General features: G+C 46.1%; 1 protein-coding gene across 4 annotated transcripts in view; it reads left to right on the top strand.

Annotated features, from left to right (window-relative positions):
* Positions 1-20,044, top strand: part of sfswap (splicing factor SWAP) — a 95,917-nt gene that overhangs the window by 49,908 nt on the left and 25,965 nt on the right. Inside the window, exons 14-19 of one of the 4 annotated variants that reach the window (XM_035527152.2) lie at positions 1,381-1,691; positions 1,767-1,793; positions 4,668-4,814; positions 7,607-7,780; positions 9,172-9,244; positions 19,397-19,921. In XM_035527152.2, coding sequence (XP_035383045.1) covers positions 1,381-1,691; positions 1,767-1,793; positions 4,668-4,814; positions 7,607-7,780; positions 9,172-9,244; positions 19,397-19,435 — 771 coding nt within the window. In that variant the 3' untranslated portion in view covers positions 19,436-19,921. Of the gene's footprint in view, positions 1-1,380; positions 1,692-1,766; positions 1,794-4,667; positions 4,815-7,606; positions 7,781-9,171; positions 9,245-16,692; positions 17,439-19,396; positions 19,922-20,044 lie in introns of those variants that run through there. The other 3 variants (XM_027003705.3, XM_081719034.1, XM_081719033.1) reach the window with 3 other exon arrangements.

The raw sequence follows: 20,044 nt of genomic DNA on the forward strand, positions 1-20,044 counted from the left end.
TCCTCCTTTTTTGTCTTCTCACTCGTGTGTGCACATGTGAAATTTGCCATTTGATTGCAGGCAAGTTTACCAAACTTTGCTGCTGCTAAAAGCTACTGTAATTATAGAGTAGTCAGATCACAAATGAAACATGTGCCTAATTGTAATTAGTGGACACACAGACTATGTGATTATATATTTTCAGCGATAACTGATGATGGCAAGCGGCCATAAATATTTCCTCTGGCACGTTTTCTGAATGGTGGGTAGTTAATCTTCACTTAAACAGTACTCTGGATTTTTTTGTTTTGTTTTGTTTTGTTTAAAATGGAAATCCTTCAGTATGACTACATTTTGCCATTGTGTTCCGAAACTTAGCTTTCCGTCTCTCCTGTTTCTGTGGCGTTGATCTCCTATTGCTAAGTGCCTTCCAGCCTTCATCTCTTCACCTCCCTGTCTCTCTCACTCGCTGTCTTCCCACCCTCCTGCTCTGCATCGAGCACAGCCGGTGGAGGAACGTGCTGTTTCCATGTGAGCTGCACAACATTTCTTCCTGCGCTGTGAAATTAATTGGGCCGTGCGCATAACTGCTGGCTTGTGTCCTGCTTAAGCAGGGGCTGAAGAGGGATGAGCTGCGTGACCTCTGGTCTCGGCACAACAGACAGAGTACCCACAGCAGTTCCGGGGTCCCACTCGGAGTGCTACGCGCTGCCTGCCCGTCCACCTGTATGCCCTGCTGGACAGTCTACAAATAGATGGGTTTTCTGACGATGCGTTCAACTGGAAGGGAGAGGCGCAGTCAGCTGGCTCAAGCCGCAGCACTGATGGTTGAAAGGCAGTTTTTGATGCAAACGTGGCGTCGGGTTTTTCATTTAACCAGACATGCCGATATTACTGTAATTATAGACAGAGAAGAAGGGCTGATTATATTGTACTGTGTCTGTTTTGTTGTGCAACCACTAGGATTGCTTAATTAGAGTCTTGGGGGAAGTGTGCATGAGAGCACAAAGATGAGTAATTATGACCCGCACAATGACATGGACCCGTGTGCTTTTACTCCACTGGGACGAGCTGAGTGTTTGCATACACACATGCAGACATTCGGCTCCTGCCCGTACGTGTAGTTGTGCGCGCTGATTGAAAGTTTGCACTAAATTGGACACGCTCGCTCTGATCGCTCCAAGCCAGCTGCTGCACTATTGGTTTGTGAAGATCACAAATCCAGACCCCGCCTGAAAATTTCTTTGATGTCGCCTACTTTTTAATGGTGCCAAATTAAAAGCCCCCTGCTTGGATTTTGCTGATTAAGCTTGTTTGCTCTTTTTTTTTTTTTGGCCTTTTACTGAGTTTCTTTTCCCATGAGCCCTAGACTAGCCCCTTTTGTCTAATCTGTGTCTACAGCAGGAGATGCCCACGCCATCCTCTGGGCCCCTCCCTCTTGTCGTGACCCAGCTGCCAGGCTTGGATTACCCACCCCCAGATGCCCCGCTGAGGAGTGTCGATCCCCCAGCTCCTGGCCTCCCTGTCTCCTCCTCATTCTCCACCTCCTCCTCTGCCTCTCGCGGCCTTGCCAGAGAGAGGGACAGAGACAGGGACAGGGACCGAGACAAAAAGAAGAAGAAACACAAAAGGAGGTCTCGCTCCAGGTCCCGTTCCAAGTCCAAAACCAAGCATGCATTACCCAGTGCATACCGCACTTGCAGGAGGTCAAGGTACAAGTTGGTTTCCACTGTTCCTACCCATCATGTTGAACCAGTTCACCATTTTAATAATCTTGTTCATTGCAGACATCTGAAGACACTTCATGCTGAAAGGTAACTGTTTGAGCGTTTTCTATATCTATTTCTTGCTCAGCCTTTTAGAAGATGAATTAACCTTTAATTCTGTTCAGGTCGCAGGGATTCCCTGCTTGAATCTCTTCGACAAATCCTGTGTTAAACATTTTGGAACTACTGGCTCAGCAGTGCAGGCATCCGACGGTGCTCCCCAGTCCTTATTTGCCTCCTTGTCACCAGAAATCGCGGCCAATCTGTCATTATGTGGTGCTAAAGTTCGAGTAATTATGCTCATCTCATCATGTCATTGTGACATGCCTTAATATATTTTTCTGGAGATTGAATCATCTCTGCCCCAGATTTGAAATCACTTACACTGCAAATTAAATTTCTCACCCCCTTCTCACTTTTGTACCCTCTTTAAAAAAAATTATTTTCTTTTTTTTCCTCCCCCCTCTTCCCCTCTCCCACTTTCATCCCTTTTTTGGGTTCCTTTTTCTCTCTCTCTCTCCCTCCCTCTCTCTCTCTCTCTCTCTCATATCCACAAACACCCTCTCTCTGGCACACTCAGGCCTTTGTTGGCAATTATATATCTGCAAAGTGAAAACTAGCCATAATCATGGGCTAAGCCATGAATAGAGAGAGCAAGTCAAATGAACTTGCTGAAGTGAAGTATTGTAAGACTAGAATAGCGTTCTCTAATGCCAGATTAAGAGCATCTGAGTATCTGGCTTTTAAGGGTTTTTGTTCCTGTGAAAACCTTTATCTCTGTATGACTGAGATGCAACCTATGTTCTCTTCCTTAAGGAAATGCTTCGTGGAATACTAATCTGCTTCAGGCAAGCCCCTTGGGTATGCTGAAGATAGTGGCTTAGCGTTTCAAGTGTTACCCACGCCCCCTGCAAGGTTGGGGTAATAAGAACCTCAGTCCCTTAGTGACGTCTTATTCCAGTACATTGCAAGTGTGGGGCTTCAGTTCTTTTAAGCTTGTTTAACTGCTGGATATAATCACAGGAAGCCTTTGCCTTGACCGAGTAGAGGGTCTGGCGCTCACTCCTGTTCTTAAGCATATGGCAGCTGTGAACACACAGTGGCATAAAGTCAAATTTGAAATGTATTTATATAGTGCTTTATACAACAGGCTGTCACAAAGAAAATTTACCGATATCTGGGTCCAAGCCCTCAATGAGCAAGCCAAAGGTGACCGTGGCAGAGAAAAATAGAAACCTCAAGAGGAACCAAGACTCAGAGGGGGAACCCATCCTTATCTCAGTTCATTGTTCATAAAGGTTTGACCCAGCAGTGCCCTGGCTCATCTCCTCCCCCCCAACCTTTCTAATCTGAGCCGAGTTAAAGAAGCCTGGTCAAGTGGCGCTACCCATGTTGAAGAGCTTTACCCCAAAACTGACCCTTCTATCTGTCATGGGGTGAGCCTCATCTGCATTGGCTCCGCCCCCAAGCAGTATGAGCCCTGTGCGGGCAGTCGCAGGTCAGGCCACACATTGCTCTTGTTAGACTTGCTGCACTACATGTGGGTCGCTAGTGCTCCGACACCCTTAACCAGGCTGGCTGCTGTTAGAATGCAGGTCAACATGTGACCAGCTCAGGCCATGCCACATCTATAACCAGAAATGGTTAGAAATGCCAGAAACAGTCTGCTTGGGATGAGAATAGAAGTGTTCTATGAAACAGGTACTTCATCCCAGAAGCTGAATTTGTGAATGAGTTCAAGTTGTCAGCTTTTGTGTACTGTTTCTTGTCATTTGCAAATGCAGTTTGGCTTCAAGTTATAGAGGTGATTTGGCATTTATCTCGCATCATAATACGTGGTTGGTGAGTCGTGTATTGGGCACATTTGAGAGAGCGCCATGTTTTCCTCGGCTTGATTCGCACAAACATTTGTTTTTCTTGGCTCTTTGCAAGTCTCATTGTTTCAGAGCCTGGAAAGACTGTGATTGCTTAGATTTTTAATTCCCCACTTGTGTTTGTCGGCTGCATGTGGGATTTCCTCTCTGTGGGTGTTCAATTGTTCACCTGCTTCCTGCAAATGTTCATTTGTAGCTATACGACTTCTGTGGGGAAAATATGAGATTGCGTTTGCCAGGTTTAATGAGGGTCGTTTCATACTGCTGGTGCCCTTGAAATGCGTAATGGGGAATGAAAGCGTCGGGTGTCATTAGAACATGCGCTATTATGAAAGCCTGTGTCTTGAGGGATAGCTGCATAGTGGAGCCTTCCCTGAGGCTCATCCCTTAGTCAGGCCCCACAGGACCAATTCAGAGTGGAGGCTTATACCCCACTAAATCATATGCCTGCATTAAACGATGTGGAGGGGTCATCCCATTATATGAACAAATTTGTTAGAGGATGGACTCGTTGCCCCCTTTGCTACAGTATTTCTGACCGCTGGGAAAATGTCATTATTACCCAATGGCCACGTGATGGTTGAAATTGTGCTCTGTTGCTCAACCTGGTTGAATGTTGCAGCAGTGTGGCTGGGAAGAGTTGGCTACCATGCAGGTTTAGAGTATGCCACCATCCAGGGGTTGGTGGAATTTCAAGCATATGCTTCAGGCATATACGTACTTCGTTTTAATAATGTAGAGGTAAAGATGGCAGAACTGATTTACATCCTTAATACAGTGTTATGAACCGCCCACTGTAATCCATCTTTCTCAAAGCCGGGTAATGCGGTTTTTTTTCCCCTCTCCTTTCACTATTTGCTTTAAATGAAGACGAAGAGTAAGGAAAATGAGGAACATTGTGTCAAGATGAGACGAAGAATAAATTATCCTTAATGAAGGATGTCCCAAGGATGTTTGTGGTGGGATTCAGATGGCCCTAGGTATAAGTTGTGGGTTTTGTGGTTGCCTTGCTGCGCTTGGTTGTGAGATCCTGTGTGTGTTTCACCAGGTCCCAGTCGCGCTCCCCCAGCCGACGAGAGCGACACGCACGCTCTATGGACAGACGCCAAGAGGAACGCGGGCGCTACATGGCTCCCTCCCGTCGCCCTGGCAACAGCCCAGGCCTTGGCCGAAAGCGCTCGAGGTCCAGATCCAGGTATTTTGTTGGTTGGTAAAAAAAAAAATATATAGAAAAAAAGAGAAAGAAATCCTTTACCAGTCCTTTAGGGGAAGTCTGAGAAGTTCCTGTGCTCACTTATGTATACAAGAGCAATCAGAAAAATAGTTCTTAATCACCTGAGCACTCGAATTTACTCGCAGGCATGAAGTGGGTACAAGTGTTTGTCACAGCTATGTCCACAACCTCTTAGCACAACATTCTAGTGCTGCATACCAAACACACCATTTTAGACTCCATCTTCTTTAGTGGAGAGAAGAAATTAAGAGTAACTGCCTCTGATCTAAGCCTGTACAGCAGAGCAAAATGCTTTACTGATTCCCCGATACACAGACAGCAGAAACGTAGTTTTTGCATGCCTCCTGGGAGACTCAGGCTCTGCCAGCATCACGCTCCTCTACCAGAGCATGAAGGAAGGAGCGCTTGACCTGCAAGTTTTGGTGGGTGCTGACCGCAGGTCCGATAAGATTCTCCTGTTGCAGAATGCTAAAGCCAACGCATTATCAATAAAAGCATCCCTGCTTCTTGGCTGTCTGTCGGCCTACCCCGTCCCAGTGCAGCCCGCGATGGCCTTTCTTTTGACCTGTTCCACACTGCTGAGAGGAGAGGAGGGGTGATTCTCCCTGATATCTCCCATCAGTTCAGCGCCTGCCCAGGGGCCTGATTGGCTATTGACACCAAAGCAATTTTAGGGTGTGAAGGAACAGCAGGATGTAGCGGTTGCCGTAACAGACCAAGGCTGAGTGTGCGTTTCCATTGCAGTTGTTACTGTTAAGCCCGGGGTGGATCCTTCTGAAAGTATGCTCAGAGCATGGCCTACTCCAGAAGTTCCGTCTGCAGGAAGACGGGCACAGCTGGCGTTTTTGGGAGCTGGCTGTTCTGGAAAGTCTGATCGCATTTCCTTTCACCCCGTCTTTTCCTCTGTGAAGCTGCTGAGGATCCGTTTTGCATGTGTGTACAGTGAGCGTGTGAGCAAGGGCAAGATGAGTGGGGAGCGCAGCGCTTTGGCCCCCAGCCCTGCTCGCTGGCTGGCTGACACGACCGCCTCTGAGAGGTGGCACTTGAATACACGTGGCAGACTAGCACCGCCCATCCGCGCGCCCTCGGCCCAGGCACCTAGCTGCAGTCACCATGGCGACCCATCCCTGGAATCTAAACCACAAGGATGGTGAAAACCTGTTGACACCCTACGAGAGGATTCCGTCAGGCTCCAGTGCTGAGCGGCCTGGCACGTCTGGGCACACGCCTGTGTGCACGAGCCCACACGCATCTCCTCCCACGGGCCGGGCCATTTGTCCCTCACTGATGAGATAAAAGGAGATTCAGCTGCTCTAAAGCCAGTAGCGCTGCCATGTCTGCTGAAGTGGAGCCCAGCCGGTTAAGCCTCATTAACCGTTTATCCACCGTCAGAATGACGCTCCACAGAGCCCAGGACCGAGTGCTGTCCATGCCCCAACTTGTTGCTTGCTTGCTGCTTCGCACTTTCTTAGCAAGTAGTTATCCCAGCATTTTCTTAGCTGAGAATTTGTAAAGGACTTTTTGGATGACTCTCAACAAAAATCAAATAGGTGTTGTTTACACACTGAATCCTCTGTCTTACACTTTTGGACCAAAAACACTTGTTCAGAAACAGCATGTGATATTAGTAGCCTCTTATTTGAAAGTCTCAAACGGACTTGGTTTGATGTGGTTTTGAGTTCCAACAGTGGCAACTAGACCAAAGTGTCTCAGAAGACTTGTAGGTTACCTGCTCATTTTCAGCTCCCCCCACCATTACAAAAGACTTCTCAACTTTCTCCAGGCAATTACATATCACTGTAACGATAGCTTGACATCTGTGTCATAAATGGACATGACCAAGGCAGTTAAATGACTCGCATCCAACTGGCCTCAAACTCCGAAGATGAAGGTTCTTTCACAAGCCATAGGTTCATTTGGTTCCGCTCCATATTGGCAGTTGTCTGCCACGCAGCATTGCTAAGAGCTGATTGCACAACCTTGCAGTGCCCATCACGCGTGCCGTCTCACGCTGCCTTTGCCACGGCTAACCCCAGAGCCCCAAATGCCTCTCTCTGGAAGACAAGTGGCATGGAGGACAGCTTTTCACACTTTCCTGCCTTTGTGACTGAGTGTTCGCCGAGTCCTGCGTGAATAGACATCAGGCCTCTTCTACCAAGACATCATCAGTCATAGCTGCATGAAAAAACAAGTGAATAGATGAATTTGCTCCTATTGTACAGCATATGAATAAAAAGGAAGTACTCAAGATTCGTAGGAACTGTACCTGCTCTTATTTCAGGCTGGAGTGAAGCCCCTTTAGACACAGCTTTATTAAGGCTCCGCCAGACACACCCACAGGAGAGGGTGGCAAGTTTTGTCTAATTCTCAATAAACAATATTGTAATCACAGTTGTGAACTAAATGTCTTCTGTATACCTGATGTTATGTGATGTGTTGGCTGCTGTTTTTCCCCAGCTTCAACAGTAGTCACTTTGAGATTATTGCATGCATTGTGATAGGTATATTTAGAAGCTGTCAGTTGAAACATGAGTAAAACCATTGAAAACTGCATATGAACATTGTCTTGAACTTTTTGCTGGTTAAAATTTGAACAAGGATAATTAACAATAGTATGACACAGAGCATTTGTCAGCTAGGTGTGTCATACCTTGATGAATCAACCTTTTTTTTTTTGTGTGTGTGTTTTGTTTGGGTTTATTTGGGCGGGGGGTTGTCCCTCCTTTTCTTCATAATACCATTGTGTTGTCCAGGTCACCTCATGAAAAAAGGAAGAGGAAGACCTCAAAATCACAGCATCAATCAAAGGCCTTGTCCTGTTCGCCTACTGCCTCACCAGACCGGGGTGGAGCATACACCAAAGTCTCCACCCTCACCACTAGCTCCTCCCCCACCACTAGCCCCACCTCCAGCTTAAGCAGGTCCAGGTAAAGTCCACCTCTTTTCATCACATGCTAATTTCCATCAGTAATACACTCACTGATCACTGATTTTATTAGAAGCACCTGGTGTGCCTCTGCTCTCTTGCCTCTTGACTAGCGACCCCTGTCTTTATACGTGTACAACTACAGACTGGGGGTCACCCGTTGCCATGACGCTTGTCAGCTGCGTTCATTAATAGTCGATTTCTGACCACAGGTTCACTGCTAATCATATATTTCAAGGGGGATGGACCCTGAGGCACTAACACAGTGACATTGACATGGTAGCGGCATAGCAGTGTGTGTTGCTCTAGTATGAGCGTGTCGGAGCCGGCAGCCATGATGGAGTTTTTACACGTCAGTGCCACTGCTGGGTTGAGAGTAATTCATCACCAGAGCATATCCATCCTGCAGCACTGCTGTGGCCTGAAATTGACTGTGAATGTAGAGTCAGAAGATGGCTAATCCAGACCATACATGGCACCTGGCTGTGATCTCCAGCTGTTCATCTCCGAGAAGTAATACATACGTTTCTGATAAAAAGGGCGGTGAGTGTATGTCAGAGCACATGCTGATATATGTGAGTTTTAAGGGTCAGCCAAAGCGCACTAGGCTGTGTTCTGGAGGCTTAAGTGCATACTGCTATGCTTCTAGCAGTTATCGATATTTTTTTTTTGGTCTGCTGCATATCTCTCAGGCAGTCACACTCAGAACATATCCATCTCACCATGTTCTCAGAGGATCTCGCATTAGAGTCATAACACAGACAGGGCTTGGCGCCTTTTCCTTTCAAACTCACAATCAGGTTTGCCATGATGTGACAGCCAGACTAATGATGTTCTGAATTCAACATGAAAGCTTTGCAAATGCAGAATTGTACACAGTGACTTTGGAGTTCAAATGAGTTTTGACAGTGGCACATGCAGATATGAAAGCAAAAGACAAGCACACCACAGTTCTTACTGTTCTTTACACGTCTTCGTTTTTACTCCAACTCCCTCGTAGCCACTGTAAGGACTGGAAAATAAGACAATTCTCTCAGCGCCAGGTTTCTTCAGAAAGTGCGCCCAACCTTTTGGGAAATATTTTCTTTCTTTTTCTTTTTGTTTTATTTATACCCTTACCACAACTTGTTGGGGTGGGGTTAGGGGGGGGGGGGTGGATAAATATTTCATGGCCGTTCTTTGGTCCTCCAGTTTCTGGTCAGAGATCTAGACTTCCTCATGTCCTTGTGCCTTTAAATACACACAAGCTGTTACAAATGCTGCATTAGAAATGACTGCTTGGTGATGCATAACAATGTCTCTCTTTCTGTGTCCTGCTTTCTCTCTCTCTCTCTCTCTCTCTCTCTCTCTCTCTCTCTCTCTCTCTCTCTCTCTGTCTGTCGTTCTTTACAGGGATAGTTCACAGGAAAAAGACAAGCATGTCTCTTCCACCATCATTTCTTCAGTTCAAACCAAAATTACTCAGGTATGCTGCCAAAATGTTGCGAGCCTCACTATTTGTTTAGGAGAAGTGCCATGTAAAACTGCAAAGCAATGAATATAGGTCACAAATGCTTGTTAGGTTGTCAACATCTTAAACATTTGTGTAGTATCATTCAGTCTCTCTCTAGTGGGACTGGGAAAATGAGGTAGAATGGTGCTATACATGTGACTCTGTGTGACTGTGTAAGGAGGAAAAACAAGTGTCGCAGCAGGCTGATGCAGTGCAGCTGTCCCTCACGACAGCTTTCTGCTGGTCTCTGCCATCTTCTGTGGATAACGAAATGCTGTGTGCGCGCTTATACGTGCGCGCATGTGTTCGGAGAGCTTTCTCTCTTCCCCTGCCACCATGCTAATATGAGGAGTGGTTGTGACAAACTGAAAACGAAACGTAGAAAGGAAGTGATGAAGTGCCGAATACGAGCGCACGCACACCTAACATATGTCATTGATGCCGTGTTTGCATCATTAAGCTGCGCTGCCAGGCGACGGGCTGTCTCCATCGGTTACGTAGCCGCTGCCGGTTCAGCTCGCCACCCTATCATCTCTCGCATGCTGGGATTTCACTCCACTAAGGATTTCTTGATTCAGTTTGAATAATCCACAGCAAAAGTTCCTTATTCACCCTAGCGGCTGCTGTCGAGCCAGACCAGCGGCTTGGTCGCTCAGGTGACTGTGCGCGCAGCTGCTTCAGAGAAGGCAGCTTGTTTGATATATGTGCACTGTGTGAGTCCCCGTCCCTTCCACTATATAAAGTTACACCCCCAGTGATTTCAACCCATTTGTCAGGGCTTTTCCCCATGGGCCTCTTCCCTAAGTCCCGCCTCAGAACTCGTAACAGCATGGCGTATGAGAACAAACAAGCACACAAGAGCGCAATAAGGATGTTAGCTTGAAAGTTAATAAGGATGCAGGCTGGGTCTCGCTCACAGCATAGTCTGTCTGGAGCCTCAGGTTCAGCAGAGGAAGTGCGCTAAGGCATAACCCAAGCCTCAGGAAATGGGGTCCAACATCGAGGCCTGCCGCACTGGGGCCGTGTAACCAGCCACAACACATGGGGGGGGATTGATGAACCTTCATGCTGCTCCCATGTTATGAGCAGCATTCCACACTCCCCGGTGGTGAAAAATGATTGGAATGATTAATTTGGGCTTATTCTACATGGGTGAAGTGGAGTGTGGGTAGGTGACTGATGGTTTGATTAGATGCAGTTTATGAGGGAGCATCGAACAAGCCCCAGCAGATAATTAATGTATCATTAGTTTACAGAGTGCAGGCCAGAGGGGTGAAAAGGAGGAGTTGGTAAGAGAGGGAGTTGTGTTGTGTGGTGTGTTTGTGGTGAGCTGAATGACTCCACTTCCTCTCTCCTGTGCTGGAGATTTACTCATCGGTTGACCAGGTCACAACACACACTAATAGTGAAAGGTTTTAGGACGGAGGATGAAATTGCCCTCATATAACTCTGCTGGGTACGGTTTGAGCTGCAGATAAAAGATGGATCGAGTGGATTTCTGTAAGCAAAGTACATTTTACCCATCTGTGATTCATGCCCCCTTACAGTTTAGTGCATTAGTTGCAAATCGAACCGTTTTAATTTTGAGAGCTTCAGAATACTAGGTAATACTTTTCAGGTTACTTGCTACGGAGGTCAGTGTTTCAGGGGAGATGTAAAAGTTGGTGCCCAGTCATGAAATTGGTTTCCATATGTTGGTCAACCCCAGACAGGTAGTGTGTCCACCTCCATGTCCTCTGACCATCTCAAGCTGGGCCAGCCCGCACGGCAGCCGGCTGGGCTTTTGTAATGCAGCGTTGATCGTGGTGGAGGTTTCCTCAGCTCATTGCAGTAAATCTGCTTTGGTCAGTCTCGATGACTGGCTGTCTGCAGGATCCCTTTATCCCTCACTAAGTGTTGCCATGCTAATGTGGGATTAACATGCTCTGATCAGGGCTCTTCACCACCAGCCTCAGGCTTTAGCACGTTCTCACCATCACCCTGATGCTCTTCCGCTCTCCTTCTCTCTCTCCCTCCCCCCCTCTTTCTTTTTCTCCCTCTCTTTCTTCCTGTCACTCTGCTTCCAAGGGGTGTTGCTAAGATCAAGGGGTTCTCGGGGGAAAATTCTTCGGAGATGCTGATTTATTTATTTATTTTCGTCAGCTAACAACATAATTTTCAGGCAATTTGGAGGGGGGGGGCGGGGGGGGGGGGTAGAAATCTAAGACCTTAGACTTTTGTGCAGCAAATCGCCTCACAGCAAAACAGCATAAGCATCTCATCTCGCGATGCTGTATCTGTGTTTTGTTTACTTCTAGTGGATGGTCTTCAGTCTTCTCTCTCCACTAATTCACACATTCCGTCTCTGGTGTTTTTGTGCATCTTCTCTTCTCTGTTGGTGCTCTCTGTCTTTAAGGTGTCTGTGCTTTTCGCACTGTGGCACTCCTCCAGAATGTTCTATTACTGTATCTGTTTCTTCTGTTCCTTTTACCTTTTCTCTCCATTCCTGTTTCTTTTATCTCTGGCTTCCTCTTTTGTCTGGTTTCATAAAGTAGGTTAAATATCTTTGTTTCCTATCCAGGAGAGGGAGACCTCCTACTTTGCACATTTTTGTGTGTTCCTGCTCCAACATACCCACTTCAACTCAGGAGTGGCACTTGCTGATGAGGTAATAGTTGGATCAGGTGTCTTGGAGCACGGAAACGCAATGTGCAGAGCAGTGCCCTACACAATTAACACAATTAAGTGTTTTCCTACTCTAACACATCCTCGTCAGCTCCGGAAGAGCTGTTTTAAGTTTACTAGTTAGATCAGGTGTGTATCTTGGAGCAACAAAAGATGCAAGCAGTGGTATACCAGGACCAGGACTGGGAAACACAATAACACCATCATTGCTCTCTGACTGGTTTATTGTTAATGTTTCTGTGTTCTCATCAAACTGTAGCATTGGTTCTTGATTTAGGCAGCAGTGTCAATTACTGTTGTCCAGGCCACCAACAACTTTATCAATAGACAGCACTGCCAGGTCATTGAGCCTCTCTTAGCCAATAGTGCTCTTTAGCAAAGTATGTAATCGATGCAGGACCATTCACAGTAGCTCATGGGGATGTTCTGTGGAAGGCTTCCGTCAAGGATAGAAACATGTTGGCACCAAGAAGGCTGATCGCACTGAGCGTATAAGGAATCTTCCTCCCTCTTTCTATGTAAGATGTGTTTTGCAACCAAGACCTCTTCTAAATGTAGCTGAATTATGTACCATGCAGCCAGCCTTCCATGGGATTCCACACAAAGGAATGATTCAGAGGCTGGGTGATGTGCCTAGGCTCCCATCATTACTGATCTATTCCCAACAGCTGAACTGATTCACAAGCTCTTGTCATACTGTCTAGTCAATGGTAGAACAATCACTGAGATGGGAAGTACTTTGCAAATCTGTTCTTGAGCCACATGACATCTCTCGACCACAAAATCTTCCTTCTCTGTTTTCTGCTAGCCCCAACAGTGGACTCCTGGATGTTTTTAATCGTATATGGCCTTTGTACTTGAATACATTTCCACTTTGGGTGTACACTTGCTTTTCATAGTATCTCAAACTGCTTTTTTAAACTGGGACATGTTCACATCTTCCATCTGAACTTTTGTCATGCCTCTGAGATGCTTTTAAGCATGTCCAACATATAGACCCATGAATACTTTGATAGTTTAGACAGAAGTCCTACTGCTATTCCGGGTGGAAGGGTTTGAAGACACCGAATGATGGCAGGAAAGTTATTCACCATAGCAGATTGAACACAGCTGACATGACCATCAGGTTTTGGAAACCTTGACAAGCTCTGCCTTCTCCAACCAAAGCTCTTGCTGAAGTGCAACCAAATTTGACAGACAAACTGAAAAACAAACCTACGTTTTCCAATAAGGCTTCTGGAAACACCTTGCAGGTATGGCAGAATATAAGGTCATGTACATAGCAATACACATAAATGGCCTCTGGGTGTTTTTCCTGGATACAAGCTTAGTAACCTGACCGATCCACTCATCACTGCTGTTCCATTGTAGGTTTATGCTCCAACCTTGAGGTCACCAATGCCATTAGACACAAGTACCTGTTCAATTGCATCTGTGATGCAATCTGCCCCAAACGCATGTAGCCTGTTCTAGCAATGGAAATGTTCCTTTTCTGTCCTTTCCAGTGTTATGAATCGCTCACATACTGCCAGCTGTTCTGTTTTTCTGTCTGTGGCTTCATCTACCCTCACTGCATTAATCTCTACAATAATCTTCGCAGTGACCCGTTGACCAACTTGTTATTAGCTCATTTTGAGAAGATGGAGAGAGGTAAGTGGAAACGGATGAAGCTGTTGTAGGCTTGCAGAGAAGGCTCAGACTGGTGTAGGAGCAGTGGGAAAATCGCTTGATTTGGGCTACCCTCTTCCTCACCGTGGCCACGAAATGACATGCCTTGTTTAAGCAAAAAAAGCTGTACCTGCTACAATGCGGCGAAGGCGTTCCCTTCTCTCTGTTATGTCTCTTAAATTAGCAGCTTGTAGGTGCTCAAATACATCTCTATGTATAGGCTGGATTTGAAGCTTTTTCAAGCCATTCTAGTGGCCTCTTGCAAGGCACTTTTCTCTTGCTCTGAACGAATCTAGAGCTCTTTTGTAGTTGGTAGAGCCTGTAGTAGCAAAACCTTATTCTGTCTGTACTGTTATGTTCCATACACTCTGCAGCTGAAACAGAATGCAGCATTTCTCTGCACAGAATACTCTGTCTGCTCAAAGCTATCAATCCAGTTCTTCGGGAAGGCCCTCTTTTGGCATCCAAACTGTTCAAGTGGAAGCAGACCATTTTTCTACATGCTTTGGACTGGTTTCTGCTGGTCCTGCTTCATCCTCTTTGTTGACTTTCCCTGGTTGCTGTTCTGATGAATCCTCCTCGCCTGTGTCTCTCTGTGCCAGACGTTGTTGTTGTTGTTGTTGTTGTTGTTTATTTTCTTTTTGATTTGTTTAATTTAATTTATACTAATATTATGATTTAATTGCCTTTAATTGCCTATTACATTGCAATAATTCATAACTCATAAGCAATGTAATTATTGCTTGGATAACTGCACTGTTCACAGGTTTCATATATATACGTTCATTCCTACTTGCTTCACTAATTGAGAAAATAATCTTGGGCAAACTACAATTTACAGCACAATCAGCATTTCATGCACACACAAACACACCCCCACACACATGCGCACAAAATAACAACTGGCTTGTTTTTGCTAGTAGTTGATTGATTGATTGATTGTGTAGTCTTTCATCTCGACAGTTTAAATTATAGGTCGTTATATATATTACATTAAAGTTGTAATAAACTTTACCACAGTTTAGAGCATAACCTTAGAGCGTAGTCTCTGTATTTGTTTGAAAAAATGTCAGTAATTTAACATAATGGGATCAAAAATGGTCTCCTCAACCAAGCCATATACTTTTATAAGATCACCAAGCATGAGGTTTGTTTCATAGTGAAGAGTGCTAACATGATATCAGTAAATTTAGTTGTTTAAGTAATGCTGCTATAACTGCATCGATTCACATGGTCACGTTCGTTAACAGTGATCATGAACTAGCTGAAGAAAGCATGCATGTCCATGTCATCTATCTTTGGCCTTCATGCCTAATAAAGAGTGGTCTGTGAAGGACTGTAGTGCTAAAATGCACTCTTTTAATTACCCTGAGATGGAAAAAGTTATTTAGCGCTGGCACTGAAGGCCCATCCTTAAGAACGCCCCTCCGCCCTCTCTCCTGCCTGACCCTCCTTATATTGACGTCTCTATTGTCTGGTGAATGCCACCCCAACGGGCTCAGTGCTCAGCCAGCAGCCGGCAGGTCCCCCTTCCCCCAGCCAGGGAGGGTGAGCTCCAAGTGGCTCAGGCTCCTGGGTGTTAGGTGGAGGTTTTATCTGGTGCTTACAGGAGCTTGCTAGGGCCTCAGCCGAAGGTCCGCCACAGACAGACAGGGGCAGGACTTGACCCTTTGGTTCGCCACAGGCCTTATTACCTGAATTGAGAGAACTGGTAGTGGTGGGGTCATGTGTCTGCAGGCCCATTGTGATGCTTTCACTGCATTGTGCCTTTTATTTGGCCGCCTTGACTCTGTGGGAGTGGCCGTGGTCCGCCTGCTAATGCTGTGTTACTGCAGCCGTTGCTGCAGTGCTGAGGCTATTTGCTGTGCACGCCCACCATGCTCCCCCCACAGTGTTCACCAGTGCGTCCGCCTCCTCGCTGCCTTTGTGAGTGTGTGTGTGTGTGTCTGTGTGTGTCTGTGTGTGTGTGTGTGTGTGTGTGTGTCTGTCTGTGTGTGTGTGTGTGTGTGTCTGTGTCTGTGTGTGTGTGTGTGTGTGTCTGTGTGTGTAATTGCCTTTGCTTACTCATTTATTTGTTTTATGATTCTTTCTGCTGGGCCTTTATTGGAGTTTTGTGGATCGATATTTCCGGCTGGTATGGACAGGGTGCTGGGTCTCAGAGTGGCAACTCTCCTGCAGCCTGTGCTGAGCACACTCACCAGGGGCACGCGTCTGAACGTCTCTCCGCTTTGATGTGTAATCTCAAGGCTGGGGCGCGTTCAGATGTGAACAGCAGAACAAATGAGTCCAGCGTGCTTGGCCGTCAGCGGGTCGGGCTAAGGTGCCGAAGGTCCCTCGCTCAAATAAGCAGGGGATACATTAAGCTGTCACTGGTGAAACATGACCTACATCAAGGCCTGAGTGAAGGAGATTGTGTAGTCATGGGTCTGTGTGAGGGCCGAGTGCGATAGAGGACCTTTGTCCAGGGCACTGCACATCAGTCATGACCCAGTAACATGACCTGAATTCCAGTGTGCTGACTGTCCTCTTGTGCAGAGTGTCCAACTCTAATAATAATGCTTTGCTGAGCCTGTCTGTCTCTCTTGTCTGTCTCTCTCTCTCCTGGGGAACTGGAGCAAAGAAAGGTGCTGCATACCTGAATGTAATGCATAAGTGAGCAGAGGTGTACAGAAGGCTTGGCCAGTGTGGGACTTCCAGGCCTGTGCACGAGTTAGACAGACTGGCTTAAGAAGCCTAAGGGACTTCCGGAAGTCAAAGCCTGACTGCTGAAAGACTCTCGGTGCTAGCTGACCCTGTCTGCCATGACGCCACCTCCCTGGACCCGTTTCGTGACACGGATTACCATACACATCGAACAGACGACAGATCTGGAATTTGAATGGCCTTCGTGTGTCTGCATGGATGTCTCTGTGTGCGCCGGTGCCTTTTGTCCTCTTCCTCTCTGCATTTTCATGCCCTTTTCTGTTTCTTACCCACTCGGTCACGGTTGTTCCCTCTGCCACAGTCGTCAACCTTCCTCCTTTCTTTCTTTGCACTCCGTTAGTCCCCATCAATCACACAGCTCTCGACTTCTCTCCCCACTTTCACAGGACCTCATGGCTAAAGTACGAGCAATGCTGGCTGCCTCCAAGAGCCTGCAAACAAACCCCACCTAAGAGGGGAGGAGAGGCCACAGAGAGGCGGATAGCAGACAGCCAGCAGTCCCCCACAAGCCCCCCGTGACTGTTTGGGATCACCTGTACCTCGCGTGGCGTGACCTGCGCATGCTTTTATCCCCTTGTGTTTGCTATTTTGGATCTTGTGTTACAGATGTGTTTTATTTTGTGAACCAGGTGAGCGGTATCCATGGAGAGAGGCCCTTTAGAGCAGGGCTCGAGTGCATGGTCCAGCCTCAACAAGTGAATGACATGGCAGCGAAACAAATTTTGGGCCTTGGGTTTTTGTTTTTGTTTTCTTCATTTTCTGCCAGAAGGTACCACAATAACAGAATATGAGAAACAGGCAATAATTTATGTATTCTGCATCCTGCAGAAACCAATTCAAGTTTTCGTCTAAATTGATGACTAAGCTCCTTCTAGTACGGCTCTACATCCTCTAGAGGCACTCTGTTACATCCTTCTGTGAAGGATAATGTTTATTCTCTCTTTTAAATGAAGAAAGGACCCCCCCCCCTTCCTTCAGCCCCCTCTCTTCCTTTCTTACATCTTCCATGCTCTAGTCTCTTGTCTGCTATTTACTTTTAAATGATGCGGCCTTCACGTTCTCCATTTGTGCAGGGGTTACTTTGCATCTGCTTTGTAAAAGACTGAACAGTCAATAAAACATGAGTCCAGAACTCTGTGTGTCCTCTGATTTCTCAGCTCTGTGTGTGAATGTCTGCTTATGGCCTTTCATTTCCTGCACCTGTGAAATCTGGCCTGCGCCGCCTTCTCGCGTCACTCCAGCCTGCTTCCTGCCTGCCCGTCTACCGTTCTGGGTCTCGCAGGGTCCCTTGGCCTCGTGTTCTCCAGGGACGAGCACCGTGACTGGAAGCTGGTCTGCTCCAGGACTTGGCAGAGTCTCCAGACTCCAGACACGTGAGTCCGTGTGGTGTGTCCCACACTGTCATGGTGGAACTCCGGAGCAAAAAGGGATTCCCAGGAGCCAACTGCGCGCCACGAGTGCAGATAACATCACATTGCACGCCTTTGGTAATCCACACACTTTTAGAAAGTTTTACGGCATTGCTTTGCAGTTTGTTTTTTTTTCCATGGAGAGGAAATCACTCCATTCTAGTGTGGTTTGGCTGAGAGAATTCTCTAGACTACAAAAACTGCTGTAAGCCTGCAATAGGTGAACAAGTAATTTTGCTGGAAGCAAACAATGTTTTGGTCCATCTGGTTTACTGACAGAACAATGGTTCTTTGTGTGGAGCTGAGAGGTTTTTCATGATCAGGATTTTTGTGTTAGTGGTCCCTTTTTTTTTTTCTTTTTTTTTTTCTTTTGTTCTAGCCATCATCCTAACAAGCTTATTTCTGCATAGTCCCTAACGTCCACATGAGTAATATTGATCATTTAGCATTCTCAAAAATTATTCATATGTATCATAAGAAATTCTCATCTGTGAATTTTTGTTTTGTATTTTGATATTCATATAATCATTGTGTTTTCAGTTAACTACAATCCTAAAGGGAATACATGCTTTTTAGCATTTCAAAAGACCGTTGACAAACGTAGCTTACATTTCTTTAGCATCTGAAAATTGTTCATCTTCTGAAAGCATTTATTTATAAACTAATATTCACTTAAATACATCTATACGGTAGACAGCTGCAACATGATTGATAAAACATAGGAATGGTGCATCCATACTAATGTTGGAATACTTGTGAGCAGGGAGGGAGAGAAGGAAGAACTTTGAATGGATCTGGAGAAGCGAAGGGGAGTTCTTTAGGATGGAGCAGTGTACTAGAGAGCTGTGTAGGCCCTGAGTACACGGCCCTGTGTATAGAGAACACTACTAATGTTTTCTCCAGTCCTCTTAATTAAACACTTTATTGACTTTAAGCCCACATTTCCTCAAGACAAAAGGGTTTTTCTTTGGGGGGGTTTGGAGAATAAATAAATTGCTTTGTCTGACAGTGTGGTGCTTGTCAACCACTTTTATCGTCATTTTTATTTCCTGCGTGTAAAATATCTTATTGCAGGATGGTCTTTGCAGGCACTTCACAGGACAGATCTATACTGGTAATTAACTCAATGTTTTCATTAAGTAAAAGGCTTTTAGTTGGGTTCCTGAAGCATGAAGTCTCTAGTGGGCTGTTTATGGTTCCTCGGGGCTCACCTGTGTTGACCTGCTGTCCTGTATCTGGGTTTAGGGGTGTCTGAGGACAGCTCTGCTGGGAGGCTGGGGGCCTCGTTCCTCCCCGACAGAGCCAAGCTCCTGCGAACACTCTAGCCTACAATATTTACTAGGCCGTACTGAGCAAACAGATGCTTCATTTTGGGGGGAGAAAAAGTTTTAATTGTGTTTGGTTCACGATGTCTCTGATGGCCCCAGATATAATGAGAGTGCCTGACGATGCATGAAATCGCACATTTATACTCAATTAACTGTGTATCATGTCATCCACATTGATCCTGTTTTGAGCAGCTGCCTGCCACGTTAAACGTCGTCATCTCATCTTGGCAAGTCTTTACAAGATGATATGATGTGCCTGTGCTTTGTTGCCGTTGGCTGCGGCAGTAGCGGGGGTAGAATGTTAAGGTGATTTTTAAATTCCGGTTTACTCCGTGGTCTTTTAAATTCCCCAGACTCTCTCCCGTCACAGAAGAAGGACAATGAAGAGCTAGAAGAACTTCTGATCATGGCCTCGTGTGAGTAGGAGACTTGCCAGAAGGCATTTCTTCATTTGCGTGATTTCTCCGCCATCTACGGGCTTTCATCCAAATGAATACAATCGTGCATGCAGACACCGTGGCCCTGTGGAGTGCATATGACGGCAGTCTGTCATGCTAAGAGGGGGTGGTCACAAAAGAACTGTGTGCGGTTAAAGTGAGACATGCAATTGCTCCCTGTTGTGGCTTTCTCCACTCTCTCCTTGTGCCCATCCTCCCAGCCGTAGGAAACGAGCCAGACGGCCCTGCAAAATGGGAAATTCATGGGACTCGAATCTGGCACTGGTGATGTGCTGTGAAATCCTGATTTTCCTGTTGTGGTTCTGAGATGGAAGCCTTTTTTTCCCCCTGGCTCCTGTAAATTCTACAGCTCCTCGGGGTTCCCACTATGAAGGAGAGGAATTATTTATTTTATTTTTTTTTAACCCTGAATTGTGAAATTGTTTGTGTTCTTAAAACAAGCATCATTATGGGGGGGGGGGGGGGGGGGGAGAGAATGTGCACAAAGTGTGTCTGTATGTGTGTGCTTGTACAATCATTAAAATCAGAAAAGTGCACAATTGA

Source organism: Electrophorus electricus, chromosome 8 (assembly GCF_041902795.1).
Source record: "Electrophorus electricus isolate QZ-2024a chromosome 8, ASM4190279v1, whole genome shotgun sequence".
NCBI lineage: Eukaryota > Metazoa > Chordata > Actinopteri > Gymnotiformes > Gymnotidae > Electrophorus > Electrophorus electricus.